Raw genomic sequence first — 23,966 nt, 5'->3', positions numbered from 1 at the left:
TTGCGGTTTTTGGCTTGGAAACTTGGTTGGTTAGGTTCAAATAAGTTATCCAACGAGTTTTGGATGGGAACACATGATGGTAGAATTTCATGTTTAATAACATTGTCCTTAGTTGGGAGCGAGTACACCCCTCATTTTTTTACTACAACTAAATTCAGAGTGCCTGTCTTGACTTGAACAGCTCCGACGGCCCTCATCATGCCTTTGCCTTCCATACAAGTCATAATGGCACAGATTCAATTGCTTTCTAGTTTCTACTGCTTGTGACTTTATACAGACATTTTTAAAAACGAAAATTTCAAATTTCAGTGCAAACCAATGGAAGGTGTTTGTCATAAAATTCAGGAACACGCAATGCAACAAAAGGTTAGTACAACCAAAGATTATACCACAATCCCATTTTTTTACATGTAGAAAACAGACCCATGCAATATGTAAAGATATAGAGTCCGCACTAAATACACCAAAACCAAAATGCTTGAAAAGCTACCCTTTTCAGACTGCCAAGCTCATCAGGCTTTTCGCATGCATGACCCCAATACAAAATGACAGAACCTGGGCCACCGCCATCTCAAGTCTCTGCCAGAAAGCCCTAACCTATTAAGTTCACTTTAAGGTTGTCCAAATGGCATTCCAGCAGCAACTCATGCCTCCCAAGTCCAATGTCTAACTCCTGAGAAACCAATAACATACAATTAGAAGGGATAGATGATATGCTACAAAATGATGGGCTGATTTAATGTTCAATACATATTCCAAAAAACTTCAAAACCAGCCTACCTGTTGCCTCTGAACACCTCCATATCTTCCTGAAGAAAAATCAGTGCTTCAATGGAGGTAAACGTCCAGAGTTTGGGCAGTCTCTGGCCCAATGTCCAGTTTGATGACATTTAAAGCACTCACCTGAGACACCACCAACACTTGCCCCAGTAAATACTCTATCAGAATAGCCCCTACCAATGGCCTGTACTGGACCATTCATGATGGTAGGACAATTTGTAGAGCTATGACCTGTAACCCCACAACTATTACAGAATATATCCATGTTCGAAGCAGATTCTCTAAGCCCAGAACCACCATAATGGTTTCCATATTGACCCCCTTGGTTTACTGGTAATCCATTTTCTCTACTAGCAGTTGGTGGTGCAAGATCCCTCCTTCCATCAATCCCAACTCCGGTGTAATCCAGTCCAGTATTGGGAGTGGTAAACTCTGCCTTTGGTGCAAAAAGACCTGAATCATTTGCTTTAATCTTATCAATCAAATCCAAAAGGTACCTCGCTTCCGACGAAAAATTTACTTTTTCTACTTTCACCACTGTTGATTTCACACGCTGTTCATCACTAAAAGTTTCCTCCTTTACCTTTAACTTGAATATGTATTTATTAAACATAACTCGACGAGTGATTTCCATAAATTTTTCATCATCTTGGTTTTCATACCTCAGATAGTACAAATCTTTTGCAGGCACCCCCATGATATCCTGACCAGATTCCTGAAAAGCAGTCACCCATATTATACCTGTATGATCCTGTATCTGCAACTGAATTATATACCTGTAGTCACATTCATCTACTGACCTATCACATTTATCACACCACCACTTCCCATCTCCATTATTTGTAACCTTTTTGTTGCATTGACGATCCCCATTCATGATGGGACAAGCTGTATAGCAGAAATTGTCCAACTTGATGTATGCAATCCTTGCTGCCACTGTAATCCAATCTGGTTTCTCAGAAGTTCCGAGCTTCTCATCTTTGACTTGTGATAAAGTTTTTCTATTATCTGTTCTACTCACACTTGACGTTTCCCTGGAGATAGAGACAGTAGGAGTGTTCCTCCCATCAGTGACAAACCAATTCTTTAAACTATGAGCCTCAGGAAAATCAGGATCTATAAATAACTGGGTTGAAGAGATAGAGCCCACTGCCTTCCCATTAAAATCATTCACCCTACCAGCTTTCACAGCCAGAACTGGAAACTCCCCAGAATCACACAAAGATTGGAGCTTTTGTCCTTCAGCATTGCATAAAGATCCCCATAAAGTTAACTCAACGCTTCGGCTAGACATGTCCTTCAAATGAAGGGTTCTCTTCTGAGTTTCAACACCATTTTTTCTCATTATTGAAGCAGCAGGGCTGATAAATGATACCACACCAATTATATCCACAATACTATTGTTCTCCATACCTTCAATATCACTTATGGTACGGAAATGAAATTGCTGTCTTGGAATTCTGTTGTCATCCTCATAACATGGCTGTATTGTTGATGTGCTATCAAGAAGTATTTCATGCTCATTATTAAGGTGATTAAATGCCTTCTGAGCGGGTTTTAGACTTCCCCTAGAAATCAGATATATCTTACCAGTTTCAATCTGGTTATAGAATTGGTCAACCACAGCATTAAAGCAGGTCACCCGTATTTCTCCACCATCAGAATCAAGGAGGTCAAAAGAGAAAACTTTTCCTTCACCACGTGCATTGTTGTAGCGCCTAAGTTCTCCCTTTGCTGTTACTCTGGCTTTTATTGTCCACCGGCCCTGATATGGATTCAGAGCAGAAATTGGGATTATCCTGGGTGGTGCCTCATTCTTGGCAACAGGCCCTCGGTTAGTGTACATTGGGGATGGCTGTTGATATGTAGGTACGGATTGGTAGTTAGAGGTGCTTAGAGGACGTGAAGTTGCTGGCCTCGGATTATTGAAACCCGTACTCTGAACACCATATGGTCTATCTAGAGGTGAAGATCCAGGAAAACCGGCAGAAGGATCCGCTTTGGGATAAGAGGGTGGTGCATTTGCAGCAGGATAGTTTATCTGATCAGATTCATTTGAACGAGAATTACCATGCCATTGATTCATTCTAGGCTGTTGCAGAGTGGTCCCAGCTGAGTTCAACCTATCAGCCATGCTGCCCCCAACTGAGCTTCCCCCTAATGAATTGCTCTGTGCCATCACCGTCCCAGGTTGATCAGTAGGGGCTTGAGTTAGCCTAGAAGATCTTGGTGCTGCTACAGGCTTCCCAATAATATCACATTTTTCAACTATCACATCCAACTCAATGATAATAACAATCCTGCATGCAAGGGACAGAAAATAAGGTCATCGAGAAAATTAGCACATTGACCTACACAGAGATGCAACAAAAATCACAAAGCTTGAGCAAAAAGCTATGCAGACACAAAGACGGATCCCTCATCAGAGTTTAAAGTGTGAATTGTGAACAAAATATTCAATTACTTTGAGAAATTAAATTTTAAGTTCAAGAAGAAAAGAACCAAATCAATCGTTAGATATATAAACGTGCCAAGTTATTGTCATCAATTAACAATGAAAAGAAGAAAAATATATAAACCCACCCAAAAACACAAAACAGACAACTAATCATGTCGTCACAGGTTGAAACCCAACAAATATAAGTTCTTTATATACGCAAAGGATCATCAACTGAATGGTGAAATAAACGAAATAGTAATTAAGAAAAATATCCTTCAATCTTTCATCGAAAATATGTCCAGAAATAAATATAAAGAGAGAGAAAGAGGGGTATACATGCGATCTTGGATTACGTTGCAAATGTACTGAGTCAATTGAATAACGGAGCCAATTTGCAGCTTCGAGGATTTCACAAGTTCATTCTTACTGGTAGCGAGCATTCCTTGCTGCGTCAACGACCCATCCGATAGCAATAGCCTATACCTCTCGCTCTTTTTCGGTTCTTGCTGCTGCTGCTGCTGCTGCTGCTGCTGCGGATTCTTAGACGTCGTTTGAACCTCTTTCAACTCTATGACTTGAAGCAAAGGTTTCAAATCCCTCTCCGTCGACACCTCTCTGTTTATAATACGAGCCACTGCCCCTCCCGTCAGATTTACCTCCATCGAAGCCCTCAAATTAGGGACTTTTGGGCACAGATAGATGTTTGGATCGAGAGAGAATAAGAGAAAACTCGAAATGATGGGTTAAAATTTTTAGAGGAAACTGAAGGATTGCAGGAGAAAAAACCTAGGGCAAAATGTTAGAAGCGACACTTCACTTGGCCAGTTAATTGAGAGAGAGAGATGAAGAGCGCCAAATCTAGAGTTTCGGAAATTTTGGTTCCAAATTGAGGGAATGATGTTTTTTGAAATTCCCAACGTGTCCCTACTTCCACTGTACACTTGTTTAACGCATTTTGTTAAACATAAAATACGGTTCGTGTCATGGGAAAAATTAGCCCAAAATGTCAAATTTGAAAAATATTTAGTAAAGTATGTCGTTTTTTTTTTAATTTAAAGAGATAAATAGATTTGGAGAGAAAAATAGAAAACACATTTAGCAGTATGTGTTTTAAATTGAGATGGCCAAAAATGTGTTTTATAAGACCCGCTTTTAATGTCTCTGCTAACACCTCAGTAATTTTTCGTCTAATGATAAAATTTTCCAAATAGTTAAAAAATTCAATTGATAATTTTTTTTAAACGACTAAAATGACCAGTTTATTTGCTATATAAATTTAAGTCTTTTTTTTCTTTTAATTTAAATCATATTCTTTCAATTCTCTCAACTATTTACAATATATTTAGTTCACTGGAATGAAATAAAGTTGTAATAAAATAGTCATTCTGTGAGAATGTAATTAAATAGGCATAACAGTGATTTTGTTAGATGGAATAAGTATTGTAATAGTATTCATTTGGTTGAAAAGAATAATTATATAATTGTAAAAAAATACTCAATGACAAATATGCCTTTTAATATTTTAATATTTTTTTTACATCAATTTAATATTAAAGAATAATATTTCATATTAAATTATATGAAAAGATTTTTTATTTTTGTATTTTCTAAAATTTGAAAATAATATTTTATATTAAATTGTAGTAAAAGATTTTTTTTTTCTCCATCTTCATCTTCGTTGATCCCCTCGCTCTGTCCAAATTCTTCTTCATCATATTGCATGAGCAAATTCGATAACTTTTTGATCTCTCGAAATCATGATATGACAATTATTTTTAGTCCTTTGACAATTGGGCACCAAAAACGTTTGACTACAAGTAAGCTGCTTATTCATGCAGTAGATTTCATATTTAGTTGAATTTAACAAATTACAGACACCTCAAGGCTTTCCTTCAACAGTCACTAATGACAGTTAACAGTACGAATAAAGGAGACTACTGAGATTTTTATCCTTCAAGTAACAAAGTAAATATGCTTCTGAAATCACCCAATGAAGAGATAAAGTATTTAAAGGATATGATCCTAATTAGCAAATAGTATAGCTGACTAATTTGTAAATGAACATTAACATCAAAATACAGAAAAGATGGCATTCCAGAAAGCTTTGTGAACCATACGATATCACTGCTAATAAGCGATTTGTGCGAAGCACCAAACTGTTATATGGAAAAACAAAAAAGGAAAAGATGTTGAAGGAATGCGACCAGTACTCTAATCCATGTATTCGGAAAAAGAATATCCAGGGACCTCTCTCTGCCTTTGAAGGACCTGCTCTGTCAAAACAACGGGTACCACCTATTAGCAGCTACACAATAGCCATTATAAAGGTTTCTAAAAAAACGGCAAATATCTCAGTGCTGAGTACAGATTTTAACCTATGCAACTGGAAACACCTGGTTCTATCCCCTAAAAGAAGAATATTACAAAAATCAAATTTCAAGAAAAACTCGACCAACCCATCACCCTTCACTTGAAAGATTGCCGGAACAATTAAGAATTAATTTAATCATGCATAAAGAATGTTCAAATCAACTAAGCTCTCCTAGCTGAAAGGCAAAGAAATGAAGAGGAAGCAATTCTGTTAAAATCAATTTTATTTAATCAACACTGACCAAAGAAAAAAACCTTGAAATCCCTCAAAATAACGCCCCATAATAACCAATAATCCCACTAAAACTCAGACCTTGATTTCTAGAGAGATTAATTCCCAAAGCCCTAAAAACCCCAAACAAGATACAAAGCACAACAATCACTCTACAATATCAAAAATAGTAATTTAGCAATTGATTATGAAACAGTAAAATGTAGCAGCAAAAGGGAAGGAAGGGGTGAAAATTGCTTGCCTGACTGTCAAAGTGAGAGAGTGAAGGAGAATAAATGGAATTTGACAAAAGAGAAGCAGAGCAAAATCAAAGTTTGGTTGAGAACCGATTCTTTCTTTGCTTTTTCAGAAGAGAAAGAGTAGAGCAATGGAGGCTATGTGAGAGGGGCTGCTGACGAAGGTTTTAGAATCCTGAGGGTAAAATTAGAACATTTCGGGCTAATTTCTTGTTCCACACTCCTTGAATCGCGTATTCAGTGGGGAGGTTCAAGTCCATATTCAACACGAGTCATAATACGTCAACCAAACAATAATTTGATGGTGGATTCGCTAAATTGGAGTGTAATGGATTCATACTCCCCAAAGTTTTCAATTTTTATTTAATTTCTCTCGTTGTTTTAAATTTTCATTATAAAACGCAATCATAATGATTTTGAAAAAAAAATTTAGAGCATTCTCGAAGGATTCTACATATTATGAAGGAGACACCTTGTTCATTCTGGATAATCGCAAAACATCCGAGCCTTTTCCCGGCCTCCTGTCTGCAGACATAAAAGCAAATTTCCGAATTGACCAAGTCGTTGTAGAGAGGAAGGTAGTTTGTGCCCGAATGGGTTCCATTTGTCAGTTGGTGGTGTGTTATTTGGTCAAAAGATTCAGGATTGATTTCTTAACAATAACCTCATTTTTGGCTTTCCAAATGATAATCAAACATATCTTTTCTTACCGGATGGTCACTATTCATTGCACTTGAGAGCTAAGTCATGTGGGTCTTCTTGCATGGGATTTCCTTAATCTCATGATGATATTGATTAGACCATGTGCTCCTCTATATGTGGCAAGTGATATTCATCTTTGAATGTTGGCAATATAATGAATTTTTGCTATTGATATATAATTCTAAAACTAAACACAAGCAAGCCGCAACATCGAATATAAATCTTCTGATAAAACTGCCATCAAATACAAATCTAAGAATTGAAATCAGTCTATTATCAGAACAATTGAATTAAAAGCTGAAGAAGTTGCAGAAAGTAAAAAGTTGGCTGTTGAAATGAATCATCTCATTTACTTTGAGGAGGAAGGTTCAAATATGGATGGTGAACAATGAATTTCTGGAGCACCTCCGGACAATTATCGCTTGTTGGGAGTCCCTTACACTTCTGCCCATAATCAAACAACAGCTTTCTCATGTGACGTTCCGCTTCGTAGCCCAAGCCATCCAACCGTCTCAGTCCCGGTTCGCATCGGCTAGTATCAATCCCTCGATCACCTTTCACCACTGATTTCCACCATTCCCATGGATTACACTTTGATAACAGAATGGTAACCGTTTCATTATCTTCCAGTGTCCAATAACTCTCACAAACTTTCACCGCCTGGAATAACTCGTCGTCGATCAACAACGGCTGACCCTTAACCCCCACTCGTAGAGACGTGTTTTTGATATCGCATATTACGAGTTTCTTTTTGGTTCCGAGAGGAACTGGGACCTGAACCATGACGTCTCCTAGAGTTTGCGACCATGAATAGTTCTTCATGTCAAGACCATTGTTTTTGTTCGGCGGCAACGGATCGTCATGGGACGGCTTTTTAGTATCTGCTTCCGATGTTCTCCATCTCTTGTTCTCAGCATCTTCTTCTTCTTCTGATTCATCTTTCTTTTCCCGCTTTCTTTTCTTGATATCATCAAGAAGTGACAAGATTTTATTCTCCATCTTATCTTCTTGATTGTCGTCGAAGATATCTGCAGCCATCTGAGATGCGAAGGCGAACGCAGATTTGAAAAACCCTATAGGATTGGAAGGGTCGAAAACTGAACTGAAAGCCACTGGCGAGGCGGAGGGTTTCGACTCGTTTCCATCATCGACTTCCATGACTCAAGTCTGATCTGTGACAACCTTTGACGTGCAAACTTAACTGGAAGATAAAAAAAACTAGGGTTCTTTCGGGTAAAAGTACCAGGAAATCCCTTCGGCCTCTATTCTAAAAAATGGAGTAGTCTGAGTTAAAATTTTCACTTAAATAATAACGTGGAAAATGCTCAAAACTTTTTATGGTAAATTATAAAAATAGTCATCCGATTATACTTTTCATTTTATTTGGATCACTTAATTATTAATTTTTTTATTTAACCATTAAACTTTTTAAAACTAAATATTTTAAGTTGAAGTGAACTTTTCTATTAGTCTAATAATAAAATTAGCTTCTAATATTTACATATTCCATTAATTTGATTCTAAATATAAAAAATTTAATAAATTTAGCTATCAATGTTTACAAAATTAATCATTTTAGTTTTAATTCTAAAAAAAAAATTGGCCTCAATATTTAAAAATATATCAATTTAGTTTTAACTCTAAAAATTAAAAAAAATCATTTTTATACTTTATAACCCATCAAGTAACCTACGTGAGATATTAAAATAAGAAGAAAAAAAATACATTCTTTCAAGTCATTTGCAACATTTTTTTACAATAATTTAGGCTACACACTAGACCAAACTAATTGATTTGAAACTTATATGGAATAATTGACTGCATTATTACTCGAATAGATAACGTTTTTAATACCTTTATTTTCTTTTGTATCCTAATTTTTTAGAATTCTTTTCCAAGTAACTTAGAAACGAGTATTTTTCTTTCTTATTCTAATATCTCATATGGGTTAGCCATACGGAAGACAAAAAAACCTAAATTTAATCCAATAGAGTCAGTTTTTTTTTAATTAAAGTTGAGGGTTAAGTTGGGGTGGGTTAATTTTTAAAAATAGTCGGGTCGGATTTAGAATGAAACCGCCCACCCTACCTCGAGATATTTATGAAATTACCATCTATACATATTTAATATTAATTAAATTAAAAATCTTTAAAATTTATCACTAGTCTCATTCTATCGCCTCTATACTAATCCCATTTTACCTTTATAAGGTTTTTTCCCTCATTTTCTAGCTTCTTAATTCAATAATTTATCGAAGGAATCTTTGTTTCTTCTTTTTCTTCTATGTTGTAATTATAGCATATGTGTGTAAATATACATTAGTACACAACTCCAAAAATAAATTAAAGTAAATTTAATAAGAAATGGTGCCAAAACCTTTTATTTAAAAAAATAATTAATCACAATTTCACAAAAAATTTAAACTCAGGTTGGATTGGATCAGAGTCGAGTATGCTAATAATTTTCGAGTTTGGAGTGAGTTAAATTTTTTTAGTTAAGGTCAGAGATAGCCAGTGGGGGGTATGCTCTCAAATGCAATTTTGATGGTGCTATTTTTGTTGATAGTGGGCATATGAGATGGGGCGCAATTGTGCGTAAAGAGGAGAGGGATTTTGTGCAGTGTATCTTCGGTTTTATGAAAAGTAAGGTCGTGGTGAACATTTTGGCAGCTCGTTAGGTTTTGTCTTGGCTTCAAACATGTCATATGGATGACATTCTTCTTGAAACCGATAGCCAAAGGTTGTGACAATCTCTCTCTTCTGGTGCTTTGGACGTTTCTGGTTCTAGGATATCATTATTGGATTGTATTACTGTATGTATATGTATTACTGTATGCGAATGAAAAGTGTAAATTAGATCCAATTTGATATCATTATTCCTATAAAAATGTTTACCTTCTTTTTAAAATAAATTACCAACTAATTCTAATCCATTCCTCTACAACTTATGGATACATTTTAATCTCACAGTCCATTATTTAAATTATTTTTTTAGAATATATTAATTTATTTTTGAGTTTCAAATTGTAACACTCCTAACACGAACCCGTTGCCAGAACAGGGTTACAGAGCATTACCAGAGTTTATACATATTGTCCCTTATACGAGCCCTCAAAGCCCAAATTATGCATTAGAAACAAATTGGGACTAAATCGGAAACTCAGAAAACTTTTCGGAAACATTTAAAATTTTTAACATTGCAAGGGTCACACGGCCGTGTGACCAGTCCGTGTGACTCACACGGTCAAGAGACACACTCGTGTCTAAGGCCGTGTAACTCACTGACTTGCATTCTTTTAAAAGATACAGGGGACACACGGCTGAAACACACACCCGTGTCTCTGCCCGTGTGGACAAAAATAGGTTATTTTGTAAGCCATCTTTCTCACCCAACAAGACATGTACCTTCAGTTAACATCATGATTATAAACAACTCATATTATGGCATCCAAAACAAGTAAAATCAATCCCTAAACATGTATATTCACATACAACCAATATGCCCTTAGGCACCTTAAATGACAAATACAAACATGTTTAACCTTATAATCCATGTAACCAAGTAATCAACCAACTTTTATGTCTAATCGCATTAATACACAACATGCAAATCATTTACTAAAACTTACCATTTGGTACCAATTGTACCACTTATTCAATAGCATCAAATACATATGCACTTACTATAGCATAGTACCAAATCACACCAAGATATAAAACGTACCTCATATGCATTTTTAACTACTATTTTACCTTTCATCATTCAACCACAAATCATTCTACACATCAACATTTTAAGGCAAATTATGCACATGTCAAAATACCAAAACATAAGCCAAATGAGTGACTAAACTCAACAAAACACATATAAGCCAATATTTAGCCAAAAATAACCTATACATGTCATTATAACCAAAATCAAAACATTCAAAAATATCGATAGGACTGATGGATAGTGTGATATAACTCTAACAAGCTTCCAACCTAATGGAGCTCTGGTAATCTTAAAAGTAAAGGAAAACAACTACGTAAGCAATAAATACTTAGTAAGCTCGTATAAACTTTAATCATATTAATTCATTTCAAATATGAAATTTATACACATCAAGGATAATCCAATATTGATACCGCAGGATTCATGAAGCTATATTCAACAATTCATAAGAAGAATAATTCCACAACATCACTTATACATATCATCCCTAGCATAGTAGGATTTTAAATAACTTTAAACCTTACCACTCTTTCTTCAGCTCAAGCATATTTCCATTTGAGCACTTACCATTTCAATGCAACTTATAATTAAACATATTATCATTCAACCAACAACTTGGCACTTGCCTAAGTATCAAACAACAACACTTGTTAGCATACTTGAACATATTTTATATAAATTCAACATCGGTAACCTTATTATCTCAACATGTCACACTTGAGCTTATTACTCGTCTCAACTTACATAATTTCCACGTGTCAACATATCAAAGATATTCATATATGTACATGTCATGATACATATCATTCTCTTACCGTTTCTTCATATACATATATCACCCATTTTAATATATCAATATATCATGTACTATCATTTCCATGTATTTCATGTATATACCAGTATTAGTTCGTATCAGACTCATATCGTCTCGTAACAGAACATTTCTCGTTGAATCATTTAGAATATCGTTGGATACACGGGTAGTACACACAAAGTGTACAAAACTGTAATCCGTCAATTCATGTACATGCACGGTCATACAAGCATGTAAACAGGAAGCTCTTTCGAGCTGAATAACGGAAAGCTCGTGTGAGCTAAGTAACGGGAAACTCATACGAGCCGTATATCGGGAAGCTCATGAGAGCCAAGTATCGGGAAGCTCAAGAGAGCTGTGGTGTGTCCGCAACACATGAATGATCACAACCAAATCGGGAACCCTATGTTGTCATTTGTATCCTTCAAATTTCTAAGGTTCAAACGGGACTCGATAATTATCAGATATGTGATCATAATTATACATGGCAATTGTACAAATCACACACAATATTATTCAATTTTTAAAACATATAAATGTACAATTTAGTTACACGAACTTACTTGGCTAAATTGCAAAAATGCCAAGATTTAGGGGCATTTTGGTAATAATCTATTTTCCTCGATTTTCCACCCGACCCTGATCTAAATTAATAATTTCATTCAAAATATTAATTTAGACAATAAATAATTCATTTCATGTAATTTAGTCATTTTTTATTTTTTACAAAATAGCCCTAAAGTTTTACTTTTATTCAATTTAGTCCCTAAGCCCAAAACATGCAAATCAACCATTTTTAATGCAAACCCATGCTAGTTGAATATTCATGGCATTCAATACACCCCATTTTTGCAATAATTTCACAACAAACCCTTGTATTTTTACTATTTCAACAATTTAGTCCCTAGTCAAAAAATTTATCAAAAATCACTTAATAAAATATTTTAAAATAACAATTAATATCTCAAATTCATCATTTAACATAAAAAATTAGAAGATTCATCAATGAAAACATTCAAAATCTTTAACAGTTTCAAAATCGAAGGTAGGGGCTAGTTGGATCTAATTGCAACGATCTCAAAAATATAAAAATTATAAGAAATAAGATCGATTATAATCACATGTAAATCAATAAAGCCAAAACAGAAACCTTCCCTTAGTTATGGTGTTTGCTAGACTGAATGAATGAGAAGAAATGAAATAAAAATGTAATTTCAGTTAATTTATGTTAATTTCCACTTAATTACAAAATTGCCATTAATCGGCTTTATTTTATTATTATCTTTCTCTTATGCCGCCTCGTCTTTTATTTTAGGTGTAATTTTTTATTAAGTCCTCCCTCATTTAATAATCAAGCCATTTAATCACATAATTATTATAATTAGTAAGTTTTGCACATTTTTCAATTTAGTCATTTTAATTAATTAACTATCGAAACTTTAATATTACCTTAATGACACTCCGTAAATATTTATAAAAATATTTACGACTCGGTTTATAGAAACGAGGTCCCGATACCTCACTTTCTAAAACCACTTGACTTTATAAATCATTATAAAACACAAATTACTAATTCAAAAACTTTTTTAAAATCATATTTGACTCGTAAATATTAAATAATAAAATTTACGAGCTTACTCGCCGGATTTGGTGGCCTCAAACCACTATTTTCGACACCACTAAAAATCGGACTATTACACAAATATTGTAGATGAGATTAGGGGTGAGCATTCAATCGAATTGAGTTGAATCGAGTAAAAAAATTGAGTTAATTATGTTGAAAAGTCTTATTTTATTATCCTAACTTGATTTAAAAAAAATTTCGAATCGAGTTAAATTAAATAAATTTATTCAACTAAAATTAAAAAATTAAACTAGCCGTATTGAAATGTTATTGACAATATGACTAAACTTAAATTAAAAAACATGAATAATATATATTTAAAAACTTTTTAAAAATAAAATAAGAGAAAAAAAACAAGATAATTAGTAGGATGAACTTAATTTGGTAATTTACTCGTTTAATTATCATTTAGGAGTTTTAAAATATATATATATATAATTTATTATTTTTATATATTTTTAAGATTTCTTAATAATTTTTAACTTTTTTGAATACATATATTTATAAAATTTTGGGAGAAAATATTTTATAAACAATTTAAATTTTTAAAGATTATTTTGTAATTTTTAGAGGGACTAATTTGTACATTTTCAAAATTGTTAGAGAATCAATTTGTTATTCAAATTGTTAAATTCAATTCAAGTTAACTAAAAAATTTTGATTTGAAAAAAAAAACAAAATTCGGATAACTCAAAATTAAAAAAAATCAAATTTTCAAATCGAGTTTTAGCAGTCTAATCTCTACTTATTTTTTTATAAAACTTAAGAACTAGTGACTAAGAATTTTGAATTTTGTTTCGCTTGTGGAAACTAAAAGGCAACGTTTTGATGATTTTGAGGGTAAAGTCAAACAAACTCTTGGGAGTTTGACTTTTGGAGAACAAGTAAATAATGGCCATACGGCTGTGCTTGTATATACATTCATGCTTATGTAGAATGTTGTTTATACGCGTAACATTGTTTCCATCATACATATTATATAGATGGCCAAGGCTGAGAACATCTGCCCTGCCAATCGTTGAGTGTATCAAAGTATATATGTTTTACATGTTGCCTGAATCCGAAATGATCCGTTCAATCTCTTCTAAGAGCCGCTCCTTTTCATCTGTCAACTCCTCGTTCTGCTTCTGCAACTCTTCTATCTGCTTTGTTTGTTCCGAGTCCTTTCTGTAATTAACATAAAAAAAATCTGAGATTTAAATTTTCACTACAATGCCAAATTGATGAACAGGAAAAAGGAAGAAAAAAGAGTAAAATCTCGTAGTCTTTACCTATATGTATATGATGAGCAAGTAACATAATAACTTTGATGTGAAGTTACCTGTTCATGAAAGACAAATTAAGCTTGAGTGAACGCACTTCCTTCTCAAGAGTTTCACAACGCTTTAAGACTGCTTGCATGTCGGATGGGATTGGTGGGGTCGAATTCCTTTCTTTTGCCTCTGCCATCCTGATTCATCAAACAATAAACACCTTTTTAACTATGACTATGGTGATAAATAAAAAGCTTGATTATATTCTTAATTGGAGAAGACAAATACAGAGCTCATTGCCAAGGAAGAGCATAGCACAGATGGTTTAACTTACTTTCTTGACCTTTCCACTCTTCGTTTTTTTGTAGGGTCTGTCCTGTCCACTGCATTATTTTTTGTTAGATTAGTGTCTTAGTGAAGATTACCAAACCACCTCAAGAGCACACAGATTTTGCCACCCCTATTCTACAATAGACGCCAAATAGGAAAGCTGAGTACCTGAATCTGCTGATGTTACAGACCCGTAGCGAACTAGGCCTCCCCTTTGCTAATGATTCCAGGGTAAAAAAGAAAAAAGAAGTAAGTATATTGTCCCAAGGTTCACAGTTCACACCATAGTTTGGGAAGTACGTTAAATTCATACCAACTAAAAGAAGTATACCTTCCGATCATCTTTCAAGTTGTCAATTATCCTTTCTCTGAATTCTGTTGTTGAATAGAGAAAAACCTCATATCAAGTGATGAGCATATGATTATTATAAAGCTGGTTATAGGGTCATAATTTTATGTGAGCAAGATAACGAATCAACCATAGGTAACTGTAAAGATATCTGTTTGGGGAAAATTGATATAAGCTCGGTTATGTGTAATGTGAAACTTAAGTGCATAATGCATACCTTTAGATTTAGAGCCATTTTCTGAGTTCCAGTTGTTTCCAGCTTGTTTCTTTGTGCTTTCACATATGCTTAAGGTTTGACTTGAATTGCTCGGGCCATCACATGCATCCAAACCAGATGAAATCACCGGTGCAGCAGCCGAGGATTCACTTTGAGAAGCTTCTCGAGAAACTGCGCTCAACTGAATTGTGTTTATGGGATTTACAAAAGCTTCCAACTCAAGATCCATAGAACCCTGAACAGCTTGTACAACCCCGGGATTTGTTACTTGGCCAAGGGGTAAGTCTGCGAAACCCCCTGGAATTTCATGAAAATGGTTCTCTTGTCCTTGGTTGAAGGTGCCCTTAGGCACAATAGAACTATCTTCGACCGCTTCTTTCTCGATTTGGTTTCCGAGCTTTTTACGTTCTAGTGTACCCTTTAGCATGCTCACAACAGAAGAAACTTTATCTACATTTCCAGTTTGGTGTGCATTAAATGTAGATGAGGATGAATTTGATGGGGACATGAATGTGCCCAACTGATTAGGAATCTCAGACATGGTGATATCATTGAAACCATTCGGATCCGGTAATTCTTCTTTCATTTTGTTGACTCCATTTCCATAAGGATTGAGTACAGCCTCCATACCAAGCGATGTTTGAGCATTTTGCATGGCAGCATATCTCTTCCTATGAAACACAGGTTGATTAAAGGACAATTCCTTATTGTAAACCAATGAAAATGTACAAAATCATTGAACTTCCCAGGGATTAATGGATAGGTAACTCCTATAAGCCTAAACTAGAAATTAGTAATACCTTAATTCAGAAGATCTGCTTCTTGTCATGGGCTGTGAACTATGAAACCATGCCTGCATTAAGAAGTGGGATAACATCAGAAGGTGATGGACCTTTGTTGAATTGATGTTTGTGTGAAAAAAGCTGTTACACACTAACCTTGGCCAAATATAAATTACTAGCCTGAAATCCCCTGTCACCAGCAGTTCTGAAGAGAAATGAACTAACAATGTAAAAAACATGCAGAATTGTAAAATAAAAATAGCTTTTACAAGTGTGATGCAGTGTCACCTGGCTGAATTTTGATTCAAATCCCCTGATGTTTCTCCCCCAACGGAATTGTTTTGCAGATGTAATACATCACTGCTCTTTTTCTTTTGAAGCAAAGTGGTAGGCTGTTGACTCGACAAACTGGCCATCTCTGTTGATAATCTGCACTCAGTTCCGAGAAATAGTATGTCAAGTCTAATTTCAACAAGAATCTTGAATAAATACTAGCTTGAGTTCGGAAATGTATACCTTCGCGACGCTTGCCGAGTACGATGTGCTATATTAGAAGAATTGTGACCCTGGTTCTGAAACACACAAACTACGTCAGCCTCAAAGTTATAAGTTCCCTGGTTAAGGTTTGATGGAAACTTGCAGTAGTAATGTAAAATTTGCAAAACCAGTGAATAGTAGAAGTTTCTTGCCTCTCCATTGGTGAGCCAGCTTCTGAAAAGCTCCTCACTATCAGCACGAAAATTCTGGGAGAGATTCTTAAACCCCAACATCTCCATATTTGGAACTGGCATCCCCATTGGACTCTCCATCAACGACTTTATAAAAAGCTCCTCACTTGAGTTCCTATAAAAATCTGAAAATTGTCTCCCTTCTGTCTCCATCCCACTCTTTTCACCGTAACTTCTATGGCTCGGAGGCAATTGATATGACTCAAAACTCTGCTTATTACTACTTCCTGGCTTTAGCAAAGAATCACTTGGCAAGCTTCCCTCCTTCCCATCATTGACCATATTATTACCTTTGCCTCTCTGTAGTAAACAAATGGATTCTGTGAATCATTTGAGTCTTTGCAGTAGTGTAAAGATCCCTGGAAGAGAGCTCTGTTAGTATTATGTTTTTTGTTAGCTCACAATCTCGAGAAACCCAATTCATCCAACTCTTGAATCAACAAATGAAAAAATAGTTTCAACAAGATCAAGCTGAAAACGAGGCCAAAGCTAGGAAATTAGACCCAGCTAGGGACTAGGAAAAAATAAACTAAAAATAAGGGTCTAATGCGAGTAGATTACACGGCATACCTAAGCCTAAAAATTTTGTTTTCTTTATTTGAATAATTAAGGGTGTGGGGTTAGCATAAACAAATGCTAACAACATGGGAATCTTGGAATTTTGAGTTTGTTTAGATTCTAACCTACCATCAATTGTCTTTTTCAATATTAACTTTCTGGTAACGGTGGGGAGTATTGAGTGAAATTTTAAATTATAGCCTACATTACATTAGTTGGTATACGTTATTAGAGTAATAACTTGAGAAAAAAAAACTTATTTAATGTGCATATATCAAAGTAGAAGATGAACCTCATGTGATGGCCTAATGATTAGGGTGTTCATTGCCCTAAGTGTGGTCTGGGTTTGAGTCGCGCTAGTCATTATTTATTTATTAATAAAAGATATTTTATATTAATACTTACACATTTTATGACTAAATTTGAATTAAAAAGGATAATACTTAATACACCGTGAGTGAATAATTATGACACATTACTATTAAATTAAACAAATAAATATGGAGGACTGCTAAATAAATATTAATAACTTTTGGATTCAAGATTTTGGTATAAAGGTTTAGGGTCTTTAGCTTTGAGATTTGAGTTGTAGCATTTATTTATAATTAATTATTATTTAATTATGTTTAAATAAATTTATTAGTATTTATTGATAAATCCTCCACTATTTTTTATTAAACTTAATGATAATGTGTCATGTTATTATTCACCAATAATACATTAAATTGACCGTAATTAAAAATCCTATTTAAATCAAATTCATGAAATCCCAAAATGCTAGCGCGGTAGTGAAAAAAACGAGAGGTTTTGCGTGTTGAAGTTGAAGGCTTTGGGTGACAAATAAATTAGAAAAAAATGAAGTGACGACTAGCATGAAAAAGACAGCATTTTATTTCTTTCTCTATAAAAAAATGTGTAGTAGTTGGGGGGCATTTTCAACTTGCATTTTCATATTATGCGTGTGATTTCAACTTGAATTTCTACATATATAGAATGGATTTGAGCAGCAATGGTGCCTTAGTGTTTTCTTCATAAAAAAATAAGGTGGTTTTGTAGTTTCGGATGGTTAGTGTTGGTAACTATATTTTTACTATAGAGTTTAATCATTAATGATTAGGAGAATCTTTGTTTTTATTTAGTTTCAACTTTAGGTTAAGTTAAACCAATGATTTGTGCATTATTTAGGGGGAGGGTTGTATAAAATATGAATGAAGGAAGCCGACGAACGCTTATAAAATAATTAAAGAAACCATCAGTCAATTTGACTGAAGCTTTGTTTATGATTGTGAAGGGAGCAAATGGGCGTTGGATTTTGATTATGGTTTATACGACAGGTATTTGGTATAATTCCATGGAATCTTCATTTCATGAATCATCATCACCATTACTATTTGGAATGCCGGCTTTTTGGGTGATTCCTTGTTAACTTAGGGTTTCTCTTTTCTGATAAGAATAATATCGGGATTTAATAAAAATGTACATGCTCTTCTTGTATGGTAGCAGTTGGTGTTTGTAAGTAAAGTGATCTAGTTAAGAGCTGGTGTGTATAAAAGAAAAGGGTTAAATCTCATGCAAAAGGCGTCATATCAAGGTATATTCAACTTGAGATATAAGCTCCTACATTAACCATACTTCAAAACTCACCCTTGCCTTTTATCTAATTTAAGCATTATAAAGTATGCATCGACATAAGATGAGACGTATTTATCTTGTAATCTCTTGATTGCTCGTAACATTTGATTCCATCCAAAAGTGACTGAAAACAGTATTCATCAATACTCGATGACTCAACATATCAAATATGCAATTGTAAATAGAGAGTATTAAGATATTTTTTAAATTGAGTCAAATAATAAACTTATTTGTTACAAATGATAAAACTTTCCAAAATTTGTATTAGTTTTAATATATATTTTTTATATGGTATGGATAAGAGTTCTCCACAACTTAAAATTGTTGTTAATCAAAATTTGTCTAATGGTCTTAGAAGTTTTTAGTTTTTTTCAAAAAAATCAATTATGCCCCTATATTTTTTGTGCACTTTCAATTGAGCCTTTGAATGTTAAAATTATAATCTATTAAGCCCTTTGATTATCAATTGTCAACTCTTACACAGTGCGATAGCTATTTTTCCTGGTTTTTTTGCCATGAGGCAAAAATTGGTATTTTATATAAAAAGTCATTAAAATTTATAGAAAATCATAAAAATTATAAAAAAAATTTAAAAGTTCAAAAAATTTATAAAAATATAGAAAAGTATAAAGTTTATTATAAATCAAAAAACAAATTATAAAAACTTTGTAGAAAAATATTAAAAATTATTAACATAATAAAAAATATTAAAAATATATAATAAAGTGCAAAAGATTATAAAATATTATTAAAATGTTTCAAAAATAATATAAAATTACAAAAAATAAAAATTATAAAAAATACAAAATATAAAAAAAAATATTTACAATTTTATATACAATCTCGACTTACCTTCTCAACTATTTTCTCCATTCAATGTACCCACGTTATGGTGCATTTAGAGTACTTTTACAATTTAATTTCATCGCAGACAATGTCTGATAACACCATCGTGGATTCTAAAGTCTTTTTATCCTATAACAAACATGAATCAATTAGATGGCAAAAGATAGGATAGAGAATCCATTGATGAATCTATTTGTCTATGAGGTATCTATACTCTTTTCTTACTATAATACATTGTTTTAACTGCATTGCACTATGTATCATCTAATAACTGAATAGATCCCCATCTTTGGTTCAAATCGAATTTGAAATAGAAGAATTTCAAGTATATTTAAAACCAAATAGATCCCGTCGACACAATTTCTTATACCCACTTATTTTTCAGAGTATATTTATACACTTGCTCATCACTCATGAGCATAGTTTAAATAAACATATGATTTTTTTAAAAAATCAGAATTATGGTAATAAATTCAATTCATCATTTAATTCTTCAAAATGGATCAATAGAATCGTTTAATTAGATCTATTAATGATTTCGATCAATATCCGATTTTTAAGCACAATATTAATTTGTATTCTCAAATAATAGCAGCAGGATTTGCATTAGTCAAGCTGCACCCCTAGTTACTCTACTGGTGTAATTTGCTACAGTGAAAATTTAGACGTTTTCAACGCAGCGTTGCTTCCAATTTTGCCCATATATTTCGCTTGTTTTTTCTTACCGTGCAACTATACTACCATTATTTCAATAACTTTTTAGTAAATATATTTAGATAAATTTTATAACAAATCATTACAAAATAAAAAAAGTAAATGATATGTATTAATAATTTTATTAAGATTATTTAATACTACAGCTATCGTTAAACTATATATAAAGATACTACCTATTATGACCCCCTTTATTTTCTAAAGTTTTAAATTATTTACTTTTATTTTATTAATAAATTTTAATTATATTATATTAATATAAATATGATTTTATTATTTTTATTATATATGAATACACATTTTAATTTAATGTCCATAATAATAATTTTTTGTTTTTGTCTCATCGTTATAGTTGCGTTTGAACCGAAACATACACCCATCACTGTTTTTAATCTCACTGTTACCATTATTTTTAACTTCACCGAGAGCAAACTCACTAACTATCCAAATGAAGCCTTAGTTTACATTTCAAAATACTCTCCTATCATCGAAGATGGATAAATGATGTGCAAACTTTTGAAAGGTCTACGGTGGATGAGCACAACAAATAGCTTCATAAATCAAATAAATATTTTTAATTTTATAAATTTTAATTGGGGGTGTAGTGGTTAACGAGGGTTAGTGTCCAAATGAAAAAACAAGTTAATTTTTATTTTATTTTTATTTTTATTTCTTATAATATTTTATTATTTTTAATACTCTTTATAATTGTCTATATTTAAAAACAACTTTTATATATTTTTAATATTTTTTCATAATTTATATTTTTTTGTAAATTATATTTTATTTTTAATGCTTTTTTGGTATTTTTAAAATATATTTTTGATCATTTATAATAATTTTTATAATTTTCTATATTTTATATTTTTTTGCACTTTAATATTTTTTTTTATATTTTTAATAATTTTGATGTATTTTTATGATTTTTTATAAATTTTTTAATGATTTGAGTAGTATATTTTCATATTGAACTACATTAGATGGATGTTAAGCATGTGTCTCTCAATGGTGACATTGATGAGACAACTTATATGGAGCAACCAACAAATTTTATATTACATTAGACGGATCATTGAAAAACAACCAAAACGTTCATACATTATCTTCAGAAAACAAACCATTACATGCTCACATATCGAAGATCGGATAAGTTAGAGATCATTAAGTTTACAGACTCCGATTTTTATGGAATATGAATGCAAAATTTTGTCACTAATGTGCAATTTGCGAAAATTGTGACAATAAATGACAAACATTTATTCCAACAACAACAGTAACACACCAAAGTCAATGCACATAAACTTTAAATTCCTGGTTGTTAAACTAAGAGCTCAAAGTGGTTAGGCGTCTATAAAGTATATCGAGACAAACTCTATGATTGTGGATCCACTTTCTAAAGGATTACCACACAAGGTTTTTCATGAGCACATTGCTCATATGGGTGTAATGTCATTTGAGGATATTCGGTTTTAATAGGAATTTGTAATTTTAAATACTTTTTGTTATAGACACATATTCAGTTATTTCAGTTTACAATTTTTAAGGTTATTTTCTATTAAATAAAGTTTATTTGATTTATTCACACTCTAATTTTGGTAAGGTTTGATCTCAGTAAGATTAAGGAGTACCAGTTGGAAATAAACATATTTAGATCATATTGCATGTAATTTCTATTCTACGCATTCATACCTAATATATGTCATTTGGTCATGTTGACATATATACACATGGTCGGTGATAGTTTTAGTTATAAAGTTGCATTGATTCTATTTTAACATAAGTAATAGATGAAATTATTCAGAATAACTTATGGATATGGTAGTCAAGTATTATTCGGAATAACTTACGGATATGATAGTCAAGTTTTGAGCTTATAAAGTTATATAATGACATGTATATATATAATAATAAAATTACATGTATTATTTACTATCATAAATGAACCAAATTAAAAGTAATCTAATTTTGTTAAGGCTTATTGGACTCTAGTTATTAAATAAAGTATGGGTAATATATGTGCAGATACTTGGAGTAACTAATTTCTAATTTATAATGGGCTAATTAGAAATTAAGATTGATGTGCCAATGTTATATATTACGATTTTGATTACGTGGTTACACATACTTAGAGGTGTTCGTGGGTCAAGTGGGGCCTATTCATTATATTAACATACATTATGCTTGCCCAAGCCCGACCTGACCCAAAATATTGGTTTAAAATATTGCCCAAATTTGCTCATATTTGTAAATAGCTAACCCAAACCCATTTTAAGCCCGCCCATATTATTTTTAATATATATATTTATATTATTAGAGTTTTATATTTAATTAGCTTAATATTTTTTAACAAATTCATTATAAGTTCTGATTATATCTGTTCTTTTTGACACAATGCGTATAATGACCCATAGTCCCTCCCAAACTCATAAATAGGAGAATAATGCACTTGAGCACACTCGAACCTAGGTCTTCTTGTGTTGGCAACAATGCTTATGTCAATTGAGTTAAAACTTAATCCGCTTATCTTAACATTTTTAATGTTTACATTATAGTAGTATTATATATTACTATAAATTTGATTTTTATGTGTTATAAAATATGTAATATATAAAAAAAATAACATAATATAAAACATTACAAATTTAAAAGTGGTTAGGCCGATTCAGGCATTGAATGTTTAAGCCTTAGCTCGACTCATATTTTAAATGAGTTAATTTTTTTGCCCAAACTCATTTTTTGGGTTTGATGTTTTTATCCAAACTCTCCAAACATTCGGGTGAGCCTTTGAACTTACACGAATAACCTGACCATTGAACATGCCTACACATATCTAACCATTTTGACATCCAATATTCAAAAAATAAAGAGTCACATTTTTAAAAATACTTGTGAGTAAATAAAACCACAAGACTCAAAAATTTCAAGAGATCAATGAATTTAAATAAATTTCTAACATCTAATTTTTATTTTTGATGATGTAATATAATTTACTAAAATCTATATTAAAATTTTACGGTTGTAAGTTCAGCTACTCAACATTTATGATGTCGAGCCATGGGACCTTCCACGTATTGTTTTCTTCCCTGCCCGTTACATTCATCGATGCTATATATATACATACGCTTAAAATGACCGGTATGGTAAGTCAACATGTTATTTCTTTTGTCGCAGAGCTTGCGGGGGAAAGCTCTTTCTGGGATGAAAATCAAATGGAAGATGAATGGGTATAGAAGTCACCGAAGTTGTGGCCAACCCTTTTTTTCTTTAAATTTTAAATATTATTATTAATTATGTGCTTATGTAAAATCTAAAAAAATTAATGAAATTTTTATAATTTTTACAAAATTAAATAATTATTAATAAAAACATTGATTTTAAAATATTTTTTATATTTCTAACTAGTTATATTTTTTATAATTTAAATTTTTTTAAAAAACATTTAAAAACATTTACACTTTTTAATATTTTTGCAATTTTAAAATGAGTAACGATAACGATGAAGAGGCAATCGTAAGGAAAAGGAGACAGCCCAATATGAAATGGTAGTATAAAACCAAAATTTATGGAGCCATCAATTTTGGGCCACAACCACCAAATGATGGAAAAGAACACAGACAGCCTCTTGTAAGACGAAATAAAATATAC

The 23,966-nt window shown here is 32.5% G+C and overlaps 3 protein-coding genes across 3 annotated transcripts; all 3 read right to left on the bottom strand.

Moving 5' to 3' along the window:
• Positions 1-303: 303 nt before the first annotated feature.
• On the bottom strand, positions 304-4,093 carry LOC107947368 (replication protein A 70 kDa DNA-binding subunit E). The gene is made up of 3 exons (XM_016882014.2): positions 3,557-4,093; positions 781-3,080; positions 304-673 (listed from the first exon to the last, which is right to left on the bottom strand). The coding sequence occupies exons 1-2, from the start codon at positions 3,880-3,882 to the stop codon at positions 821-823; spliced, it is 2,586 nt and encodes an 861-aa protein (XP_016737503.1). The 5' UTR covers positions 3,883-4,093; the 3' UTR covers positions 304-673; positions 781-820.
• Positions 4,094-7,105: 3,012 nt separating this feature from the next.
• Positions 7,106-7,918, bottom strand: LOC107944939 (protein BOBBER 1). Its single transcript, XM_016878761.1, has one exon. It carries the CDS (start codon positions 7,916-7,918, stop codon positions 7,106-7,108), a length of 813 nt encoding a protein of 270 aa, XP_016734250.1.
• A 5,879-nt stretch (positions 7,919-13,797) lies between these two features.
• On the bottom strand, positions 13,798-17,106 carry LOC107947367 (protein CYCLOPS). The gene is made up of 11 exons (XM_016882013.2): positions 16,533-17,106; positions 16,360-16,415; positions 16,132-16,272; positions 16,000-16,048; positions 15,862-15,914; positions 15,062-15,732; positions 14,827-14,870; positions 14,664-14,712; positions 14,500-14,548; positions 14,234-14,362; positions 13,798-14,079 (listed from the first exon to the last, which is right to left on the bottom strand). The coding sequence occupies exons 1-11, from the start codon at positions 16,851-16,853 to the stop codon at positions 13,956-13,958; spliced, it is 1,686 nt and encodes a 561-aa protein (XP_016737502.1). The 5' UTR covers positions 16,854-17,106; the 3' UTR covers positions 13,798-13,955.
• Between the last annotated feature and the right edge of the window lie 6,860 nt (positions 17,107-23,966).

Source organism: Gossypium hirsutum, chromosome D12 (genome assembly GCF_007990345.1).
Source record: "Gossypium hirsutum isolate 1008001.06 chromosome D12, Gossypium_hirsutum_v2.1, whole genome shotgun sequence".
NCBI classification, from domain to species: Eukaryota; Viridiplantae; Streptophyta; class Magnoliopsida; order Malvales; family Malvaceae; genus Gossypium; species Gossypium hirsutum.
Note: the sequence above shows the minus strand (reverse complement) of the source record. Positions and strands in the feature narration are given on the sequence as shown.

Bases quoted from the DNA above. Each gene is read 5' to 3' on its own strand.
- LOC107944939 (XM_016878761.1), bottom strand. From the start codon at position 7,918: ATGGAAGTCGATGATGGAAACGAGTCGAAACCCTCCGCCTCGCCAGTG.
- LOC107947367 (XM_016882013.2), bottom strand. From the start codon at position 16,853: ATGGTCAATGATGGGAAGGAGGGAAGCTTGCCAAGTGATTCTTTGCTA. The intron at 16,273-16,359 runs GTATACATTTCC...AACTGAGTGCAG, and splicing joins ACTCGGCAAGCGTCGCGAAG to ATTATCAACAGAGATGGCCA. The intron at 14,871-15,061 runs GTATGCATTATG...ATTCAACAACAG, and splicing joins AAATGGCTCTAAATCTAAAG to AATTCAGAGAAAGGATAATT.
- LOC107947368 (XM_016882014.2), bottom strand. From the start codon at position 3,882: ATGGAGGTAAATCTGACGGGAGGGGCAGTGGCTCGTATTATAAACAGA. The intron at 3,081-3,556 runs GTATACCCCTCT...CCTTGCATGCAG, and splicing joins AACGTAATCCAAGATCGCAT to GATTGTTATTATCATTGAGT.